Source organism: Bos javanicus, chromosome 22, assembly GCF_032452875.1.
Source record: "Bos javanicus breed banteng chromosome 22, ARS-OSU_banteng_1.0, whole genome shotgun sequence".
Classification (NCBI taxonomy): Eukaryota; Metazoa; Chordata; class Mammalia; order Artiodactyla; family Bovidae; genus Bos; species Bos javanicus.
This window is the reverse complement of record NC_083889.1, coordinates 42,827,001-42,843,209: the sequence shown is the minus strand read 5'-3', so window position 1 is coordinate 42,843,209 and position 16,209 is coordinate 42,827,001. Positions and strand designations below refer to the sequence as shown.

Below are 16,209 nucleotides of genomic sequence, written 5' to 3'. Positions count from 1 at the left end.
CTGGGTCCCATTCCTCTGTGTACCCCCAGGTCTGGGCACAGTGCATCCACGTAGCAGACGCACGTGGAGGGCAGACGCACGTGGAGGGCAGGCACCTGTGGCTGACTAGGCAGGATTACAAGGCTTCTGGACCTCCATGGTGTCTGCTGCTGACCACACGGGGCACCCTCAGACCTGCCCCGTCTCTCAGAGCCCCAGGGTGGCTACCAGGCCGGCCTTTCACAGCGCGGGGGGCTCCTCTCCCACCTCCTGTGGTTCATGAGCAGCTCGCGGTGCATCTCCTGGTGGTTCCGGGAGGCCTTCACGGGGTTCAGCAGCTTCTTGGGCTTGATGAGCTCTGGGTTCCATTCTCTGTGTTCTGGCCGGGCCATCAGGCCTCCGATGTCGGCCCGCTCCCTCTGGATCTCCGAGTACATGGAGGCTGTGGAAACAACACAGCAGGGACGGGTGAGCTGGTCAGATGAACACACACAGCCTCAGCCATTCTCGCGGCACAGCTGAAGGGCAAGGCTTTTGGTGTTTGATGGGATCTTAGCAGCCCTGGGAAGCTACTTGACTTTCCGAGCCTAGGTTTCCTCATTTGTGAGAATGAAATAGCCTGTGCCCAGGGTGTAAGGATTGGGGATCATGGCTGAAAAGTGCTACTGGATCACAAAGTAATGGGTTGACACATGCAAATGTTTTTGACCTTTGAGGAAAAAAAATTTTTTTCCCTCCTGCAAGAGGAATTCTGTTTGAGTTTCTGTTTCTCAGGGAGCTTGTATCAGAGACAGAAAAGATATATAAAAAGAGCCATCTGTACTTGTTAAAGGTAATTTGGTAAGTGCAGTGATGTAAAGAAAACATCACCCCATATCTTCCTGTCTGTAGTTTCCTCACAGACGTGTCCAGCTTTTCAGTTTCTCCAGATCAAAGAGAAGGGTGTGAAATCCCAGGACTGCCATGTCTAATTACAAAGGGATGCTTGTCATCTTTTTTTTTTTTTTTTGGTTGTCATCTTTAATGCAGATGTCTGCCTTCTTCATGGCCTCAGTTCCACCACAGTAGCTTGAAATGTCAGTGCGTCTGAAATCTGGCAGAAGGGCTCACTTCTCTCCAGGTGGGCTCCATATCCTTGAAATGCCCTCAACTAAGCAACTATGAGGGTGAAGGTAAGAGAAGAGAGTGTGTGGGGGTGTGTGCGCATGCATGTGTGTGTGAGAGAGAGTTAAAATTCCTCTAGAGAGTGACCCAGGCTGGCTATGAGCTGCATACAGTATTTTGAGTGAAACTTTAGGCCCTGGTTCTGACCTCTTCATGGGTCCTGTTTTTCTGAGGCAGAGCCTCTACAACACACTAGGCGTGGCAGTGTCTGGCTTGGTAATTGATCATGAAACCTTTGAGGTTGTACAGATGAGGAAGCTGAGGCTCAGGGAGGTTGGTCTCAGGGAACCAGTGCCTTAAGGCCTGTGGGCTCCACGTTGGAGCTAAGGGGGCGTGTCCGCACTGCGCACACGAGGCTCTGGTTCCCCTCTTTAAACACCAGCCACAGCGGTGTGTATGCACCTACCCCACTCTCCCAATTCACCCCCCAGACATATTTACACTACTGTACTACTGTGTATATAGCACAGGGGGAAGAGAAGTACAGTCTGCTTATAGGAAAAATATCAAATTAACCTTAAGAATGCATTCCAATATACATTAGGTGCAGACATATACTGTTTGATTCTACCTGTGCGATAGCTAGAATAGTCAAATTCATAGAGTCAGAAAGTACATTGGTTGATTCCAGGGGCTGGGGACAGAGTTTTCAGATTACAAAGGTGAAAAATTCAGGTGATGGATGATGGTGCCTGTTGCACAGCAGTGTGGATGTATTTAGTGCGTCTGAACTGTACAGGTAAGTATGGTTAAAATATATATTATGTGACTTTCATGACACCAACCACCGTGTTGCCTGTGGACAGGCCTTTACTTCTTCCCTACCTCTGGGAAGAGGATGATGCCATTCTCTGCATGATGAACAGCAGTTCTCCAAGTAAACTAGACTGGGATGGAGGTCCGTGCAAGAACCTAGAGGTGGGTAACAGGTTCGGGGGGTGGGGTGGAGAAAACAGGAGGAGAGGGTTTGATGGGCTGTGAAGTGCAAGGTGATGTGTTAGGGAATGTGGGCATCAAAGCTCTACTATGGGGTGCTGTTAGGATGACTAAGTGAGACCCCCTTTGTAAGATGCTGGGAAAAGTGTTATATTTTGGATGTAGACAGACCGTGTCAGAGCCTAGAGCCATGGTTGCCAATTTTCTTCAATTCCCATTCTCAAAACCATGTCTACAATGAGAATTCTAATTTTCTCACTTCCTTTTTCATAAGGCTATTGATTTTCAGGTGTATCCTTAATTTGGGGGGCCTTAAAAAATGACCGTGGTAGTTAAAAATGGGCACTAGACAAACAGTTGGCTGTATCAACTCCTTCCTCCTCTAAAAAATGTGGGTGGATATTCTCTTAGTCTGAGATTACGTTGTCTGGGAGCCAACGCATTGAGAGTATCTTGACTCAGATTGGAGTTTGGAGAATTTTCCCCATTTCTTCTGCCTTTTCCCATTATCAAGTCTCACCAATCCTTTATCTGAGTAATTGCCAGCCACTCTCTTTCCTTCCTCTGTCTTCAACACAGGCTATTATCACAACATGCTTAAAATAAGTGCTTCCACTCCTCAGCTAGTTGTCCTGCTGTTAGTTCCTGTATGCGCCCAGAGCTTTATAATTTTCATCAGTCACACTGTCTTGAAATCAACTAACTATGGCACCAAAGCAATGAGACAGGAAATAAAAACAAATTATATAACTTTGGGAGAGGGCAGAGTTAATATCTTCTTTGTAAGATGTCATTATTTATACCCAGAATTCCCAAATGAATTAACAGAAAAGCATTTGAAACTAATGAGGAAATTCAATAGTGTGCCCAGATTCAAAGCAAACAAATAAAACCAAGAGGTTCCTGCGTAACAGGAACGACCGTTGGGAAAGTACACAATCACACAATCACTCATTTATCCCACAGTATGTTGGAGTTCCTGTAATTTACCAGGTAGGGTGGTAGAGATGAACTACGCAAGCAAGGCTCCGCCTCCCCCAGAGCTGAGATTCTGCGAGGGAGGCAAAAATAAACGATTGCACGTGGAGAGGAGCAAACGCAGGGGGCTCACCGGAGGACCTCCTTCAGCCAGGTGCAGCGGGAGGGCCTCTCGGCAGCTGACCTTTAAGAGCTGAGAAGAAAGAGGGAGGCTGGCGGGGCAGAGGAAACAGCCTGTGTGACTCATGTACCTTGAACAAGCTCGGTCTGTTCAGGAAACAAAAAGGCACAGTGTGTCCGGAGTGGCGACGGAGCGGGGCCGTGTTTGGAGTGAGGGTGGACGGGTGGTTTCAAGTGGCGGAAAGATCGGGTTTGAGAAGGTCATTCTTGCCGCTGTGTGGGGAGAACCTGTCAGCAGGTTTGGGAAGTCTTTTATATGACTTTGCTTTTTTTTCCTTCCAATGGGCAGCCTCTGTCTTTCCTGTTAAATTCCAGAGGGAAAACATCCGATTGGCCGGGCTGAGGACCTTTCACCCCATAGGTCAGCAGCGAGCCAATGAGTGGGCTGCCCGGGGCCAGTCCCCCACCCCAGCGCGGCCCACATAGGATGCGCTTACTCGCGGGTCCTGCGTTCTCAGCTTGCACTGCCAGCTAAGTCGCTTCAGTCGTGTCTGACTCTTGGCGACCGCATGGACCGTAGCCTGCCAGGCTCCTCTGTCCATGGGATTCTCCAGACCGGAATACTGGAGGGGTGCCATTCCCTCCTCTAGGGGATATTCCCAACGCGGGGCTAGAACTCAGTCTCTGATCTCTCCTGCACTGGCAGGCAGGTTCTTTAGCATTAGGGCCACCTCCTGCAAATTATGTAGCCAGCCCTGCACCCCAGGTCCAATCAATGACGAGCTCTAGGCTTTTAAAACATATCAGTGGTGAGGTGTGGCAGATGATGATTTGCTGAGACCAGTAAACACGTGTGAGATCCGTGGGTGGTGTCTGTGTCTCCCTGTCCCAGGATTTAGAGAGCTGCAGATCATCCATCCTGCCTTTAGTTTAACTAAAAGAGGCCTCAGACACAGTGGGGGAAGGAGAGGGAGGGACAAATTTAAAGAGTAACACTGAAACATATACATTACCATATGTAAAATAGATAGCCCGTGGGAATCTGCTGTGTGACACAGAAGGTAAATCGGTGCCCTGTGACAACCCAGAGGGGTGGGTGGGAGATTCAAGAGGGAGGGGACATATGCATACCGCTGGGTGATTCTTGTTGATGTATGGCAGAAACTACAACATTGTAAAGCAATTATCCTCCAGTTACAATTAAAAAAAAAAAGAGGTCTCCATGTAGAAGAGCCTCACATAAGTGCTGGAATAAAAGAGGCTGCTCAACAAAGCACAGGAGGTAGGCCAGGGAAATCCAGCTTTCCTGGGGGGGTTCATTTCCAGGGCTGCTCTGGCCTGGTCTCTCAGGTTGCTGGGGTGTCCTGAGCAGGGAGGTGGCTGTGATGGGGGCAGTAATGTGAGGTGAGATGAGCATAAGGTAATCTCTGAAAAGAGGTGAATTCTCTGAGGAGCCAGCGAGCAGCAAAGAGAACCTATTGAGAAAGTTGAGTGGCTAATGCATATCCTTCACTGGTTGTCAAAGTGAGAGGGAATGACGTTGGAGCCATTAGAACCTGGACTGAACGTTGGCTCAGCCCCTTCCTAACCTTGGGCAAGTGTCTGCAGCAGGAGTCCAAAACTCCAGCCTTTGGCTGAAACCCAACCCCTCCGGAACACAGCCATGCCCACTCATTACTTACTGTGTGTGACTGCTTCCTAGAGAACAGCAGTGCTGAGTAGGTGTGACAGCTGCTGTTGATCAGCACCCTTCTTCATGAGGTTGTTGCAAAATAAAGGAGGTGGTGCTTGGCTCGTAAGTGCCTGGCACTGAGTTGAGGACTCAGTAAGTGCCGGCTGCTGGGGCCTCTCTCTGAGTGGGGCCACCTCATTAGGTGTTATTAGTAATCACTATTAAAAGACCCTACTTCTCCAGTTGACAGCATCGACTGACTGACATATACTACCATGCGTTAAACGGCTAGCAGGAAGCTACTGCATAGCACAGGGAGCTCCGCTTGCTGCTCTGTGATGACCCAGATGGTGCGATGGCGGGGTGGGAGGGAGGCTCACAAGGAAGGCGATGTATTATACATATGGTGATTCATTGTTGTACAGCAGAAACACACACAACACTGTAAAGCAATTATACAGTAATAAAGTATCCCACTTGTCTCCGATTGAGCTTTCGCAGTCTTCTTAAAAACTGTACTGGTCATTTGTGTTAGAATGTTAACAATCCACATACCACAGCCACGAGGGAGAACAGAGTCTTAATAAAGTAGGTGCACATTCTTCCTAGGTGCCATTGATTTCCAGTGAAGTACTGTGTTCACTTGGGCTAATATTTCTGCACTACTCTGACCATGAAAGGTAAAGAGTAGGCAACAGCCCTATTAGGCTAAGATTTCATTATACTGGAAAATGATTTGACAGTGAAAAAAAAAAATACAGAAAAATCAGGGAAAGAGGAGAAAGTGAGTTGCCAGAAACAAACTGTTTGGTAGCATGGCTATATTTTGTTTTCTGTGCTGTAATGAAGTCTCATGAGAAACTGTCAATATTCCCACGGACCTGATATTAAAAAACTATTTTGAATCTTGTAAAGCCTTCATATATATGCTCCAATACAGAGGCAATTACCTTGTCTGGAGTACTGGCTTGTACATTTTAAAGTATTTCCAGACTGAGGGAGGTCAGGGGACTGTACTGGTTAAATCAGTTGATATTAATCCTGGCTGTATCATCCGAGGGACTTTAATAAATATCAGTGCCGGAATCCTCCCCCTGGATTCTGATTTAACTGATCTGGGAGGCAGCTAGCAGAGGACCTCAGACACCTAAGAGGACAAGAAAGATCCCCTGATAAGACAGGAGGTCGGAGGAGGAAGAGGAGAAGCAGCAGAAGGTGGGGAGATGGGCTGGGACAGAAGGCCAGCTTGGAGAAGAGCCCAGCAACCAGGCTGTGGCCGTCAGGACAGGGTGAGCGCCACGCAGGTGGTCGCAGTGTGACACAGGTGCCCACGGGGGCTGGGACGTGGAGTTTGAGAGCTGTCCGCCTCCTGGGGGGCCCGCTCGCCTTGATCCCCTGGGCCCCAGCTCCTTCCTGCCTGGTGGGCTCGTGTGCTCTGGAGCAGAGTCCAGTGGGAGGAACAGCTGCAGGGGGGTACTGAAACCACAGCCGAGCTTCCGGAGCCACCTCTGTCGCTGGTTTCCTAAATTGAGCGCCTGTGAAACCCCTCAAGGAATTGTACTCCTGCAGCTGGAACAGGTCTGGCTTTTGCAGCTTTGGTCTCTGTGGACACACACTCATGGGGGTCGGGCCAGGCCGGAGGCTGCACCGCCTCCCTGGGTCCTGCAGCGGGCCCGGGTGCACGGCCACTGCAGTCCCGGGACGCGACCTCAGTCAGGGGACCCGCTCCCGGGGCCTGGTGCATAGGACCTGAGGGGCACCAGGGCCGATTGCTGGCATTCGCACAGTCATGGTGGGGCCAAAAGCAGTGCCAGCAACAGAGTGCTTGCTAAGTTCGCACAGCAGAGCTCACTCACAGGTGAACAGCTCCCGAGGAGGGACACTCAGTGGCTTCTCTCCCCGTGATGGTGCTCCAGTCCCGTCTAGGGGGCTCCACTCCCACAACTGGGGAGCAGACCCCACCCCTGACAGGGCAGTGACAACCAGAGGGCAGTTTCTGGTCACCACACCATCCCCAAACCCCCTATCAAGGGACAGAAGCACAAGCCTCTGGACCAATCTCCCTCAGCAGGGGATACACAGCAGAAGCAAGAAGAACCACAGTCCTGCGAAGAGGAAATATGATAGCAAACCAGTAACTGTAGGAAATGAGATCTGCTTTTGAAATTAAGAGACCAGGAGCTTAAAACAGTCTTGTCTGTGTGTGTGTCTTCGTGTGTATGTGTATGTATAGTGTGAGTGTCACTCCGTCATGTCCAGCTCTGCAACTGCAGCCCTCCAGGCTCCTCTGTCAGTGGAATTCTCTAGGCAAGAACAGTGGAGTGGGTTGCCATTCTCTTCTCCAGGGGATCTTCCTGACCCAGGGATCGAACCCAGGTCTCTGCATCACAGGTGGATTCTTTACTGTCTGAGCCACCAGGAAAGGTATTGGGGGGGGGGGGTGTGTGTGTGTGTGTGTGCGTGTGCGTGTAGACTGCTTTATCAAAAGCTCATGGGAAATGAAGCAAAAAAAAACAATAGGTACACACACACAAGAAAAAAAGCAACCCACACACAGCACTAAATATGGTCACTAAACCACAAGAGATGAGAACAATAAAGAGAAGAAAAAAACCTACAAACTCAAAACAATTAAGAAAATGGCATTAGGAACATATATATTTATATGTTCAGTGCCTCAACCAAAGACACAGACTGGCTGAATGGATACAAAAACAAGACCTGTACATATGCTATCTGTGAGAGAGGCACATACAGACTGAAAGGAAAGGGATGGAAAAAGGGTTTTCGTGCAAATGGAAATCAACAGAAAGTTGGAATAGCAGTATTTATATCAGACAAAATAGACTTTAAAATGAAGATTGTTACACAAGAAAGAATATGCATAATGATCAGGAGATCAATTCAAGAAAAAGATATAACAGTTGAAATATACATAGCTCAGTCAGTAAACAATCTGCCTGCAATGCAGGAGACCCAGGTTCGATTCCTGGGTTGGGAAGATCCCTTGGAGAAGGAAATGGCAACCCACTCCAGTATTCTTGCCTGGAGAATCCCATGGACAGAGGAGCCTGGGAGGCTACAGTCTATGGGGTCGCGAGAGTCGGACACACTCACTACTAACATAAGAACACCTCAGTATATAAGGCAAATGCTAACAGCCATAGAAGGGGGAACTGACAGTGACACACCCTACTTACACAAACAGATCAGACGGACAAAGTTATTAAGGACACGCAGGCTTTAAATGACACATTAGATCAGACAGACCTAATTGTTACTTATAGAACATTCCATCCAAAAACAATACACTTTCTTCTCAAGGGCACATGGAACATTCTCCAGGATAGATCACCTCTTGGGACTGAAATCACATCAAGCATGTTTTCCAACCACAATGCTATAGTATTAGAAATCATTCTGATATTACAAATCTAATTACTGTATTACAAATCAATTACAGGAAAATGTTAAAAAATACAAATACACTGAGGCTAAAAAGTATGTTACTAAGCAATGTATCTTGAAGAAATCAAAGAGGAAATACAAAAATGTCCACAGACAAATGACAGTGAAAACATCCAAAACCTGTGGGATGCAGCAAAAGCAGTTCTAAGAAAGACCTCTAGAGCAACGCCATCTTACCTCAAGAAAAATCTCAAAAACCTAGCTTTATACCCAAAGCAACTAGAGAAAGAACAGTAAAGCAAACCCAGAGTTAGTTGAAGGTAAGAAATAAAGATCAGAGCAGAAATAAATGACAGAGTCAAAGAAAACAATACCAATGATCAGTGAAACTAAAAGCTGGTTCTTTGACAGGAAGTAATAGAAAATATGAACAGACCAGTCGCAAGTACTGAAACTGTGATGAGAAAGCTTCCCACAGACAAAAGTCCAGGACCAGATGGCTTCACAGGAGAAATCTATCGAACATTTAGAGCAGGGGTAACACCTCTCGTTCTCACACTGTTCCAAAAAGCTGCAGAGGGAGGAACACTCCCAAACTCATTCTGTGAGTCCACCACCATCACCCTGATACCAAAACCAGACAAAGACATCACACACAAATTTACAATATCACTGATAAACACGTGTGCAAAAATCCTGAATACTAGCAATCATTTCCAACAACATATTAAAAGTATCATACATCATAGCCAAGTGGGATTTATCCCGGAGGTGCAAGAAGTTTTCAATATGTGCAAGTCAACCAGTGTGATACACTGTATTAGCAAATTGAAGAATAAAGATTATATGATCATCTCGTTGTTCAGACATGCTAAGTCATGTCTGACTCTCTGCAACCTCATGAACTGCAACACGCCAGGCTTCCCTCTCCTTCACCATCTCCCAGAGCTTGCTCAAACTTACATCCATCGAGTCGGTGATGCCATCCAACCATCTCATCCTCTGTCTTCCCCTTCTCCTCCTGCCTTCAGTCTCTCCCAGCATCGGGGTCTTTTCCAGTGAGTCAGCTCTTAATGTTAGGTGGCCAGAGTATTGGAGCTTCAGCATTAGTCCTGAAGCTCCAGTACTTCAGGACTGATCATCTCATTAGATACAGAAAAAGCTTTTGACAAAATTCAACAGCCATTTATGATTAAAAACTCTCTAGAAAGTGGCATAGAGAGAGCCTATCTCAACAAAATAAAGATCATATATGACAAACCCACAGCTAACATCATTCTCAAAGGTGAAAAACTGAAAGCATTTCCTCTAAGATGAGGAATAAGACAAGTATGTCCACCATTATTCGATAAGTCCTAGCCACAGCAATCAGAGAAGAAACAAAAGGAATCCACATTGGAAAAAGAGTAGTAAAACTGTCACTATTTACAGATGACACGATACTATATATAGAAAATCCTAAAGATGCCACCAGGAAAATACTAGACCTAATCAATGATTTGTACAAAGTCACAGGATACAAAATTAATAAACAAATCTCTTGCATTCCTGTAACTAACAATGAAAGATCAGAAAGAGATATTAAGGAAACAATCCCAGTTTACCACTGTAACAAATAGAATACCTAGGAATAAACCTACCTAAGGAGGCAAAGACCTGCACGAAGATAACTTTGTAAGATACGGATGAAAGAAATAAATGATGACGCAAACAGATGGGGAGATCTGCTGTGTTCTTGGACTGGAAGAGTCGGTATTGTGAAAATGACTACTACCCAAAGCAGTCTTCAGATTCATTGCAATCTGATCAAATTATCAATGGCATTTTTCACAACACTTTAAAAAAAAATTTTGTATGGAAATTCAGAACACCCAAGCAGCCTAAGCAATCTTGAGAAAGAAAAACAGAACTGGAGGGATCAGGCTCCCTGACTTCAGAGTTTACTACAAGGCCACAGGGGTCAAGACAGTACAATACTGGTACAAAAAACAAATACAGATCGGTGGGACAGGATGGAATGCCCAGAGATGAACCCAGGGGCCCATGGGCACCTCATACGTGACACAGGAGGCACAGAGTATACGATGGAGAAAAGACAGTCTCTTCAGTAAGTGCTGCTGTGAAAACTGGGCAGCTCCATGTAAAAGAACGAACCTAGAACCCTCCCTAACACCACTCACAAACTCAAAGAGGATTACAGACCTGAAGGTAAGGCCAGACACTGTAAAACTCTTAAGGGGAAAACACAGGCAGAACACTCAAAGAAACTGCACCAAGATCTTTTTTGACCCCCCTCCTACAGTAATAAAAACAAAAACAAACAAGTGGGGCATAATTAAGCTTAAAAGCTTTTTGCAGAGCAAAAGAAACCACAAATAAGATGAAAAGACACCCCTCAGAATGGGAGAAAATATTTGCAACCAAAGCAACTGACAAAGGATTAGTCTCCAAAATATACAAACAGCTCACATAGCTCAACATCAGAAAAACAACCCAATCAAAAAATGGGTGGGAGACCTAAATAGACATTCTGCAAAGAAGATATTCAGATGGTCAACAAACACGTGAAAAGATGCTCAACATCACTAATCATTAGAGAAATGCACATCAAAGCTACAATGAGGTAGTACCTACAAGTGTGTCAGAATGGCCATTGTTAAAAAATCTACAAACAAACGCTGGATAAGGTGTGGAGAGAACGGAACCCTCTTGCACTGTTGGTGGGAATGTAAGACTGATACGGCCACTATGGAGAGCAGTATAAAGGTTCATTAACAAAACAAACAGGTTCTTAAAAAAACTATGTTTTTATGAAGGTTCATTAAAAAAAAAGAATAGAACTGCGTCATGACCCAGCAATCCCACTACTGGCCATATAACCAGAGAAAACCATAATTCAAAAAGATACGTGTACCCCAGGGTGCAGTGCAGCGCTGTTTACCGTAGCCAGGACATGGAAACAGTCTAAACACCCACTGACAGATGACTGGATAAGGAAGATGTGGTGCTAGATACAGTGAAGTATTACCCATAAAAAGGAACAAAACTGAGTCAGTAGTAGTGATGCAGATGAACCTAGAGTCTGTCATACAGAGTGAAGGAATTCAGAAAGAAAACAGTCTTTATATTAATGCATACATATGGAATCTAGACAGTGGTACTGATGAGCCTACTTGTAGGGCAGGAAGAGAGATGCAGACAGAGAGAATGGACTTTCGGACATGGGGAAGGAGGGGGCTGAACGATTGAGAGAGCAGCTTCGACACATACACCACTATGTATAAAAGAGCCAGTGAAGGGCTGCCATATGGAACAGGAGCTCAGCTCGGTGTTCCGTGATGACCCCTGGAGGTGGGTGGGGGCCTGGGAGGGAGGCTCAGGACGGAGGGGATACATGTATACATGTAGCTGCTTCACTTTTTGTATTATCTGTTGGGTCTTCGCTGTGGTTCATTGCAGCTCATGTGCTTCCTTACTCTGTGGCACGTGGGATCCTAGTTTCCTGGCCAAGGCTTGAACCCTTGCATTTGAAGGCAGACTCTTAACCACTGGACCACCAGGGAAGTCCCTGATTCACTTTTTTGTACAGCAGAAACTAACACAACATTGTACAGCACTTATACTCCAGTGCGGGGGGGAAAATGTGGTACATAAACAATAGAATATCAGTCATAAAATAGAATGAAATGGGGTCATTTATAGAGGTTGGTTGGACTTAGAGACTGTCATAGAGTGAAGTAAGAAAGAAGAAAAACAAATATTGTCTATAAACGCATATGTATGTGGAATATAGAAAAATGGTATAGACAATCTTATTTGAAAAACAAATAGAGACACAGAAGTAGAGAACTAGGAAATGGACACCAAGGAGGGAAGAGGTGTGGTGGGATGAACGGGGAGACTGGGTTTGACATCTTCCACTCTTCATACTGTATTTAAAACAGGCAAAGAAGGAGAACCTGCTGTATAGCTCAGGGAACTCAGTGTTCTGTGTTGACCTAAAGTGAGAAGGAAATCTAAAAATGAAGGGATATATGGATACATGTAGCTGATTCACTTTGCTGGGCAGTGGAAACACAACACTGTAAAGCAACTATAATAAAAATAATTTTTAAAAAATGGTTCTTTGAGAAGATGAACAAAATTTATAAATCTTCAGCCAGAATCATCTAGAAACAAAAAGGAGAAGGCTCCAATCAGTAGCATTAGAAATGAAAAACAAGTTACAATGGACTCCACAGAAGTAAGAAAAAGATCACAGGAGACCACTACAGGCAAGTGTGTGCCAACAGAATGGAGGACCTGGAAGAAACGGGCAACCTCTTAGAAAAGTACAGTCTTCCAGCTGAACCAGAGGAAGTAGACAATACGAACAGACCAGGCACACGTACCAAAACTGAAACTGTGATCGAACAGCTCCGAACACACAGAAGTGAAGGGCCAGACGGCGTCACAGGCATTCCGTCAAACATTTAGAGAAGAGTTCATGCCTGTGCTTCTGAAATTCCCCAGAACACTGCAGCGCAACGAACACTCCCATTCTGTGAGGCCACCATCACCCTGATGTTAATAGCAAAAGCAGACAGAGATATCACAACAGGAGAAAATCACAGGTCAATATCACTGATGAACACAGACACAAAAATCCTCAACGAAATAGTAGCAAACCGATGCCACCAATACATTAAAAAGGATCACATAGCACGATCAAGTGGGATTTATCCTAGGGTTGCAAGGATTTTTTAATATCCACAAAACAGTCAGGGTGATATATCACAGTTAGAAAGTGAATGTAGATGGAATCTACCGCAACGTGGTAAATAACACATGAAACAAACCTCCTGCTAACGTACTCCACAGTGACAAGCTGACAGCGGTTCCTCTAAGGTAAGGAGTGGGGCAAGGCTGTCCACTTTCGCCACTTTTACTGAACATGGTTTTGGAAGTTCTAGCCATGGCAATCAGAGAAGAAAAAGAACTAAAAGGAATCCAAATTGGAAAAGAAGTAAAATTCTCACTGTTTGCAGATGACAGGACACTATAGGGGACCAGGAAACACCAGTGGTCATCAAGGAATGTGGTAAAGTTGCAGGATACAAAATCAATACACAGAAATCCATTGCATCTGTACATTAACAATGAAAGACCAGAAAAACATTCCCACCCAAAGCAATCTACAGATTGAATGCAATTCCTATTATATTATTAATAGCATTCTTCACAGAACTAGAACAAAAAGTTCTAAAATTTATATCAAAACACAAAATACCCCAAATACCCTAAGAAATCCTGAGAAAGAAAAATGGAGGAGGAAATCAGACTCCCTGATCAGACTAGACTACAAGGCTACAATCAGTGTAGTACAGTACTGGTACCAAAACAGATACACATCCAAAGAACAGGCTAGAAAGGCCAGAAATAAATCCACACAGATACGGTGAACTAACACGACAGAGGAGGCAAGGATACGCAATGAAATCAGGTCTCTTCATAAATAGTGCTGGAAAAACTGGACAGCTATGTGTAAAAGAATGAAATTAGAACATTCTTTAACACCATGGACAAAAATAAACTCGAAATTGATTAAAGACCGAAAGGTAAGACAACACCATGTTTTCTTAGAGGAAAACAGAGGCAGGACGCTGTTTGACGTAAATCACAGCAGTATCTTTTTCGACCCGTCTTTAGAGCAATGACAATAAAAACAAATGGGACCTAATTAAACTTAAAACCTTTTGCACAGTAAAGCAAACCATAAAGAAAACAAAAAGACAACCCACAGAATGGGAAAAAATATTTGCAAAGGAACTGAAAAGGAATTGATTTCCAAAATACACAAACAGCGCGTGCAGCTCAATATCAAAAAAGCAAGCAAGCCAATCAAAAAATGGGCAGAAGACCTAAATAGACATTTCTCCAAAGACAGCCAGATGGCTAAGAGGCACATGAAGAGATACTCAACATCACTGATTATTAGAGAAATACAAGTCAAGACTATAATGAGACACCCACCTCACACTGGTCAGAACGGCCATCATGAAAAGTCGCAAATGATAAATGCTGGAGAGGGTATGGAGAAGAAGGAACCCTCCTACATTGTTGGTGGGAATGTAAATTGGTATAGTACCAATTTACAGTATGTACCAATTTATAGAATGTAAATTGGAAAACAGTATGGAAGTTCTGCAAAAAACTGAAAAGTTTTAAAACGAAAAAGAGCAATCCCACTCCTGGAAAACGGAAGGAAACTGTAATTCAGAAAGATGTATGCACCCAAATGTTCATAGCAGCACTGTTTACAGTAGCCAAGATATGGAAGGAACCTAAATGTCCGTTTAACAGAGGAGTGGATAAAGAAGATGTAGTACATAAATACAAGGGAGTACTACTCAGCCATAAAAATGAAACAATGCCATTTCCAGCAACATGGATCAACCTGGAGATTATCATACTGAGTGAAGTCAGTCAGAGAAAGATACCATATGATATTGTTTACATGCAGAATCTTAAAAAAAAATGATAGAAATGAACTTTCTTGACAGAAACAGATTCAGGCTTAGAAACATGGTTGCCAGCCGGTAAAGGTGGGGAGTAGGGATAAACTGAAATAAGCATATACACCCTGCTACATTCAAAACAGATAATAAGGACCTAGCGTATAGCAGTGAACTTTGTTCAATATCCTGTAATAACCTAATTGGGAAAAGAATTTTTAAAAATGCACGTGTGTGTGTGTGTATGTATAACTAAATCACTTTGTTGCACACCTGAAACTAAATCAAGGTAAGTATAGTTCAATATGACATAAAAAGTAAAAAAGCGTCCTAAGTGAGTCTAATAGTCAGACAACTTTGTAACACAGAGTTTTAAACAAGCTGTTTTTGCTTTGGCCTGAGTGATTTCAGCTGACTACCTGGACTGGCTCTTGGGAGTGGGTCTGATTACAGTCAATGTGCTTGGCAGCTTTGTGACCTTGGATGGGTACTTAATTTCTGGATCCTTCTCCTCTCTACAATCAAGATGCTGTGAAGACTGGATAGGCTGAAGTGGTGGGGGTGGGGCAGAGGCAGCCAACGACAGACTCTCTGCAACTGTAGCCCGCCGGGCTCCTCTGTCCATGGGATTCTCCAGGCAAGAATACTGGAGTGGATTGCCATGCCCTCCTCCAGGGCATCTTCCTGAGCCAGGGATCGAACCCGCATCGCTCATGTCTCCTGCATGGACAGGCAGGTTCTTTACCACCGCCGCTAAGGGGGACCCGTGTTGAACACCTGACATCTGATGAGGGCTCGTTCGCCTGCATCTGGATCTCACAGTCGCCCCCAGGAGGCAGCCAGTGGTACTGTTTTATTATTCCCATTTTCTAAATGTGAAAACTGAATCTCCGAGAGGCCAAGCTACTTGTCCAAAGATACACAAAATAAACGGCAAAGTCAGAAGCTTTGGGCCCCAAAGCCAGTGCTTTCTACCGCAGCAGTGTCTTCCAGGTGCAAGGCATCGCCTCAGTCAACCAAGCAGTTTTACATCCCTTTCCTCTCCGGACACTCGAGAAACCCCAGTAAAGAGGCAGTGGGAGCCCTTTGATAATGAGAAACCGGTGCTGCTAACCGGGGAACTCTGCGCCCTCTCATTGGGGAGCCCGGGCCGGGCCCTCACTGCTCTGGGCTTAAGCCAGAATCCACCGGCCTGTCTGCCCCGCGCTGGGCTGCCAGGAGAGTCCAGCCAGTGGCCGTGCCTCCCAGGGTTCTGTCCGAGTCTTCACTCCGCCCTCCCTCCCCCTGCCCCTGTTCCTCATTACTGTTCAAGCTGCCGCGTTTATAACACAGCCAGTGATCTAGTCGGTTCAGCGTTTCATGGGATGGAGGCGCAGAGGAGAAGGGAAGCTTTGAAAATAACTACTGACCAAGGAGAAAGAGGCATTCAGTAAAAGTGACGAGCGTGGCCATCACATT

General features: G+C 45.3%; 1 protein-coding gene across 9 annotated transcripts in view; it reads right to left on the bottom strand.

Moving 5' to 3' along the window:
• The window catches only part of FAM107A (family with sequence similarity 107 member A), a 92,219-nt gene that overhangs the window by 4,970 nt on the left and 71,040 nt on the right, over positions 1 to 16,209 (bottom strand). For 7 of the 9 annotated variants that reach the window (XM_061397450.1, XM_061397443.1, XM_061397446.1 and 4 more), the window contains one exon: positions 247 to 421. In XM_061397450.1, coding sequence (XP_061253434.1) covers positions 247 to 416 — 170 coding nt within the window. In that variant the 5' untranslated portion in view covers positions 417 to 421. Of the gene's footprint in view, positions 1 to 246; positions 422 to 1,968; positions 3,251 to 3,308; positions 3,997 to 16,209 lie in introns of those variants that run through there. The other 2 variants (XM_061397449.1, XM_061397447.1) reach the window with 2 other exon arrangements.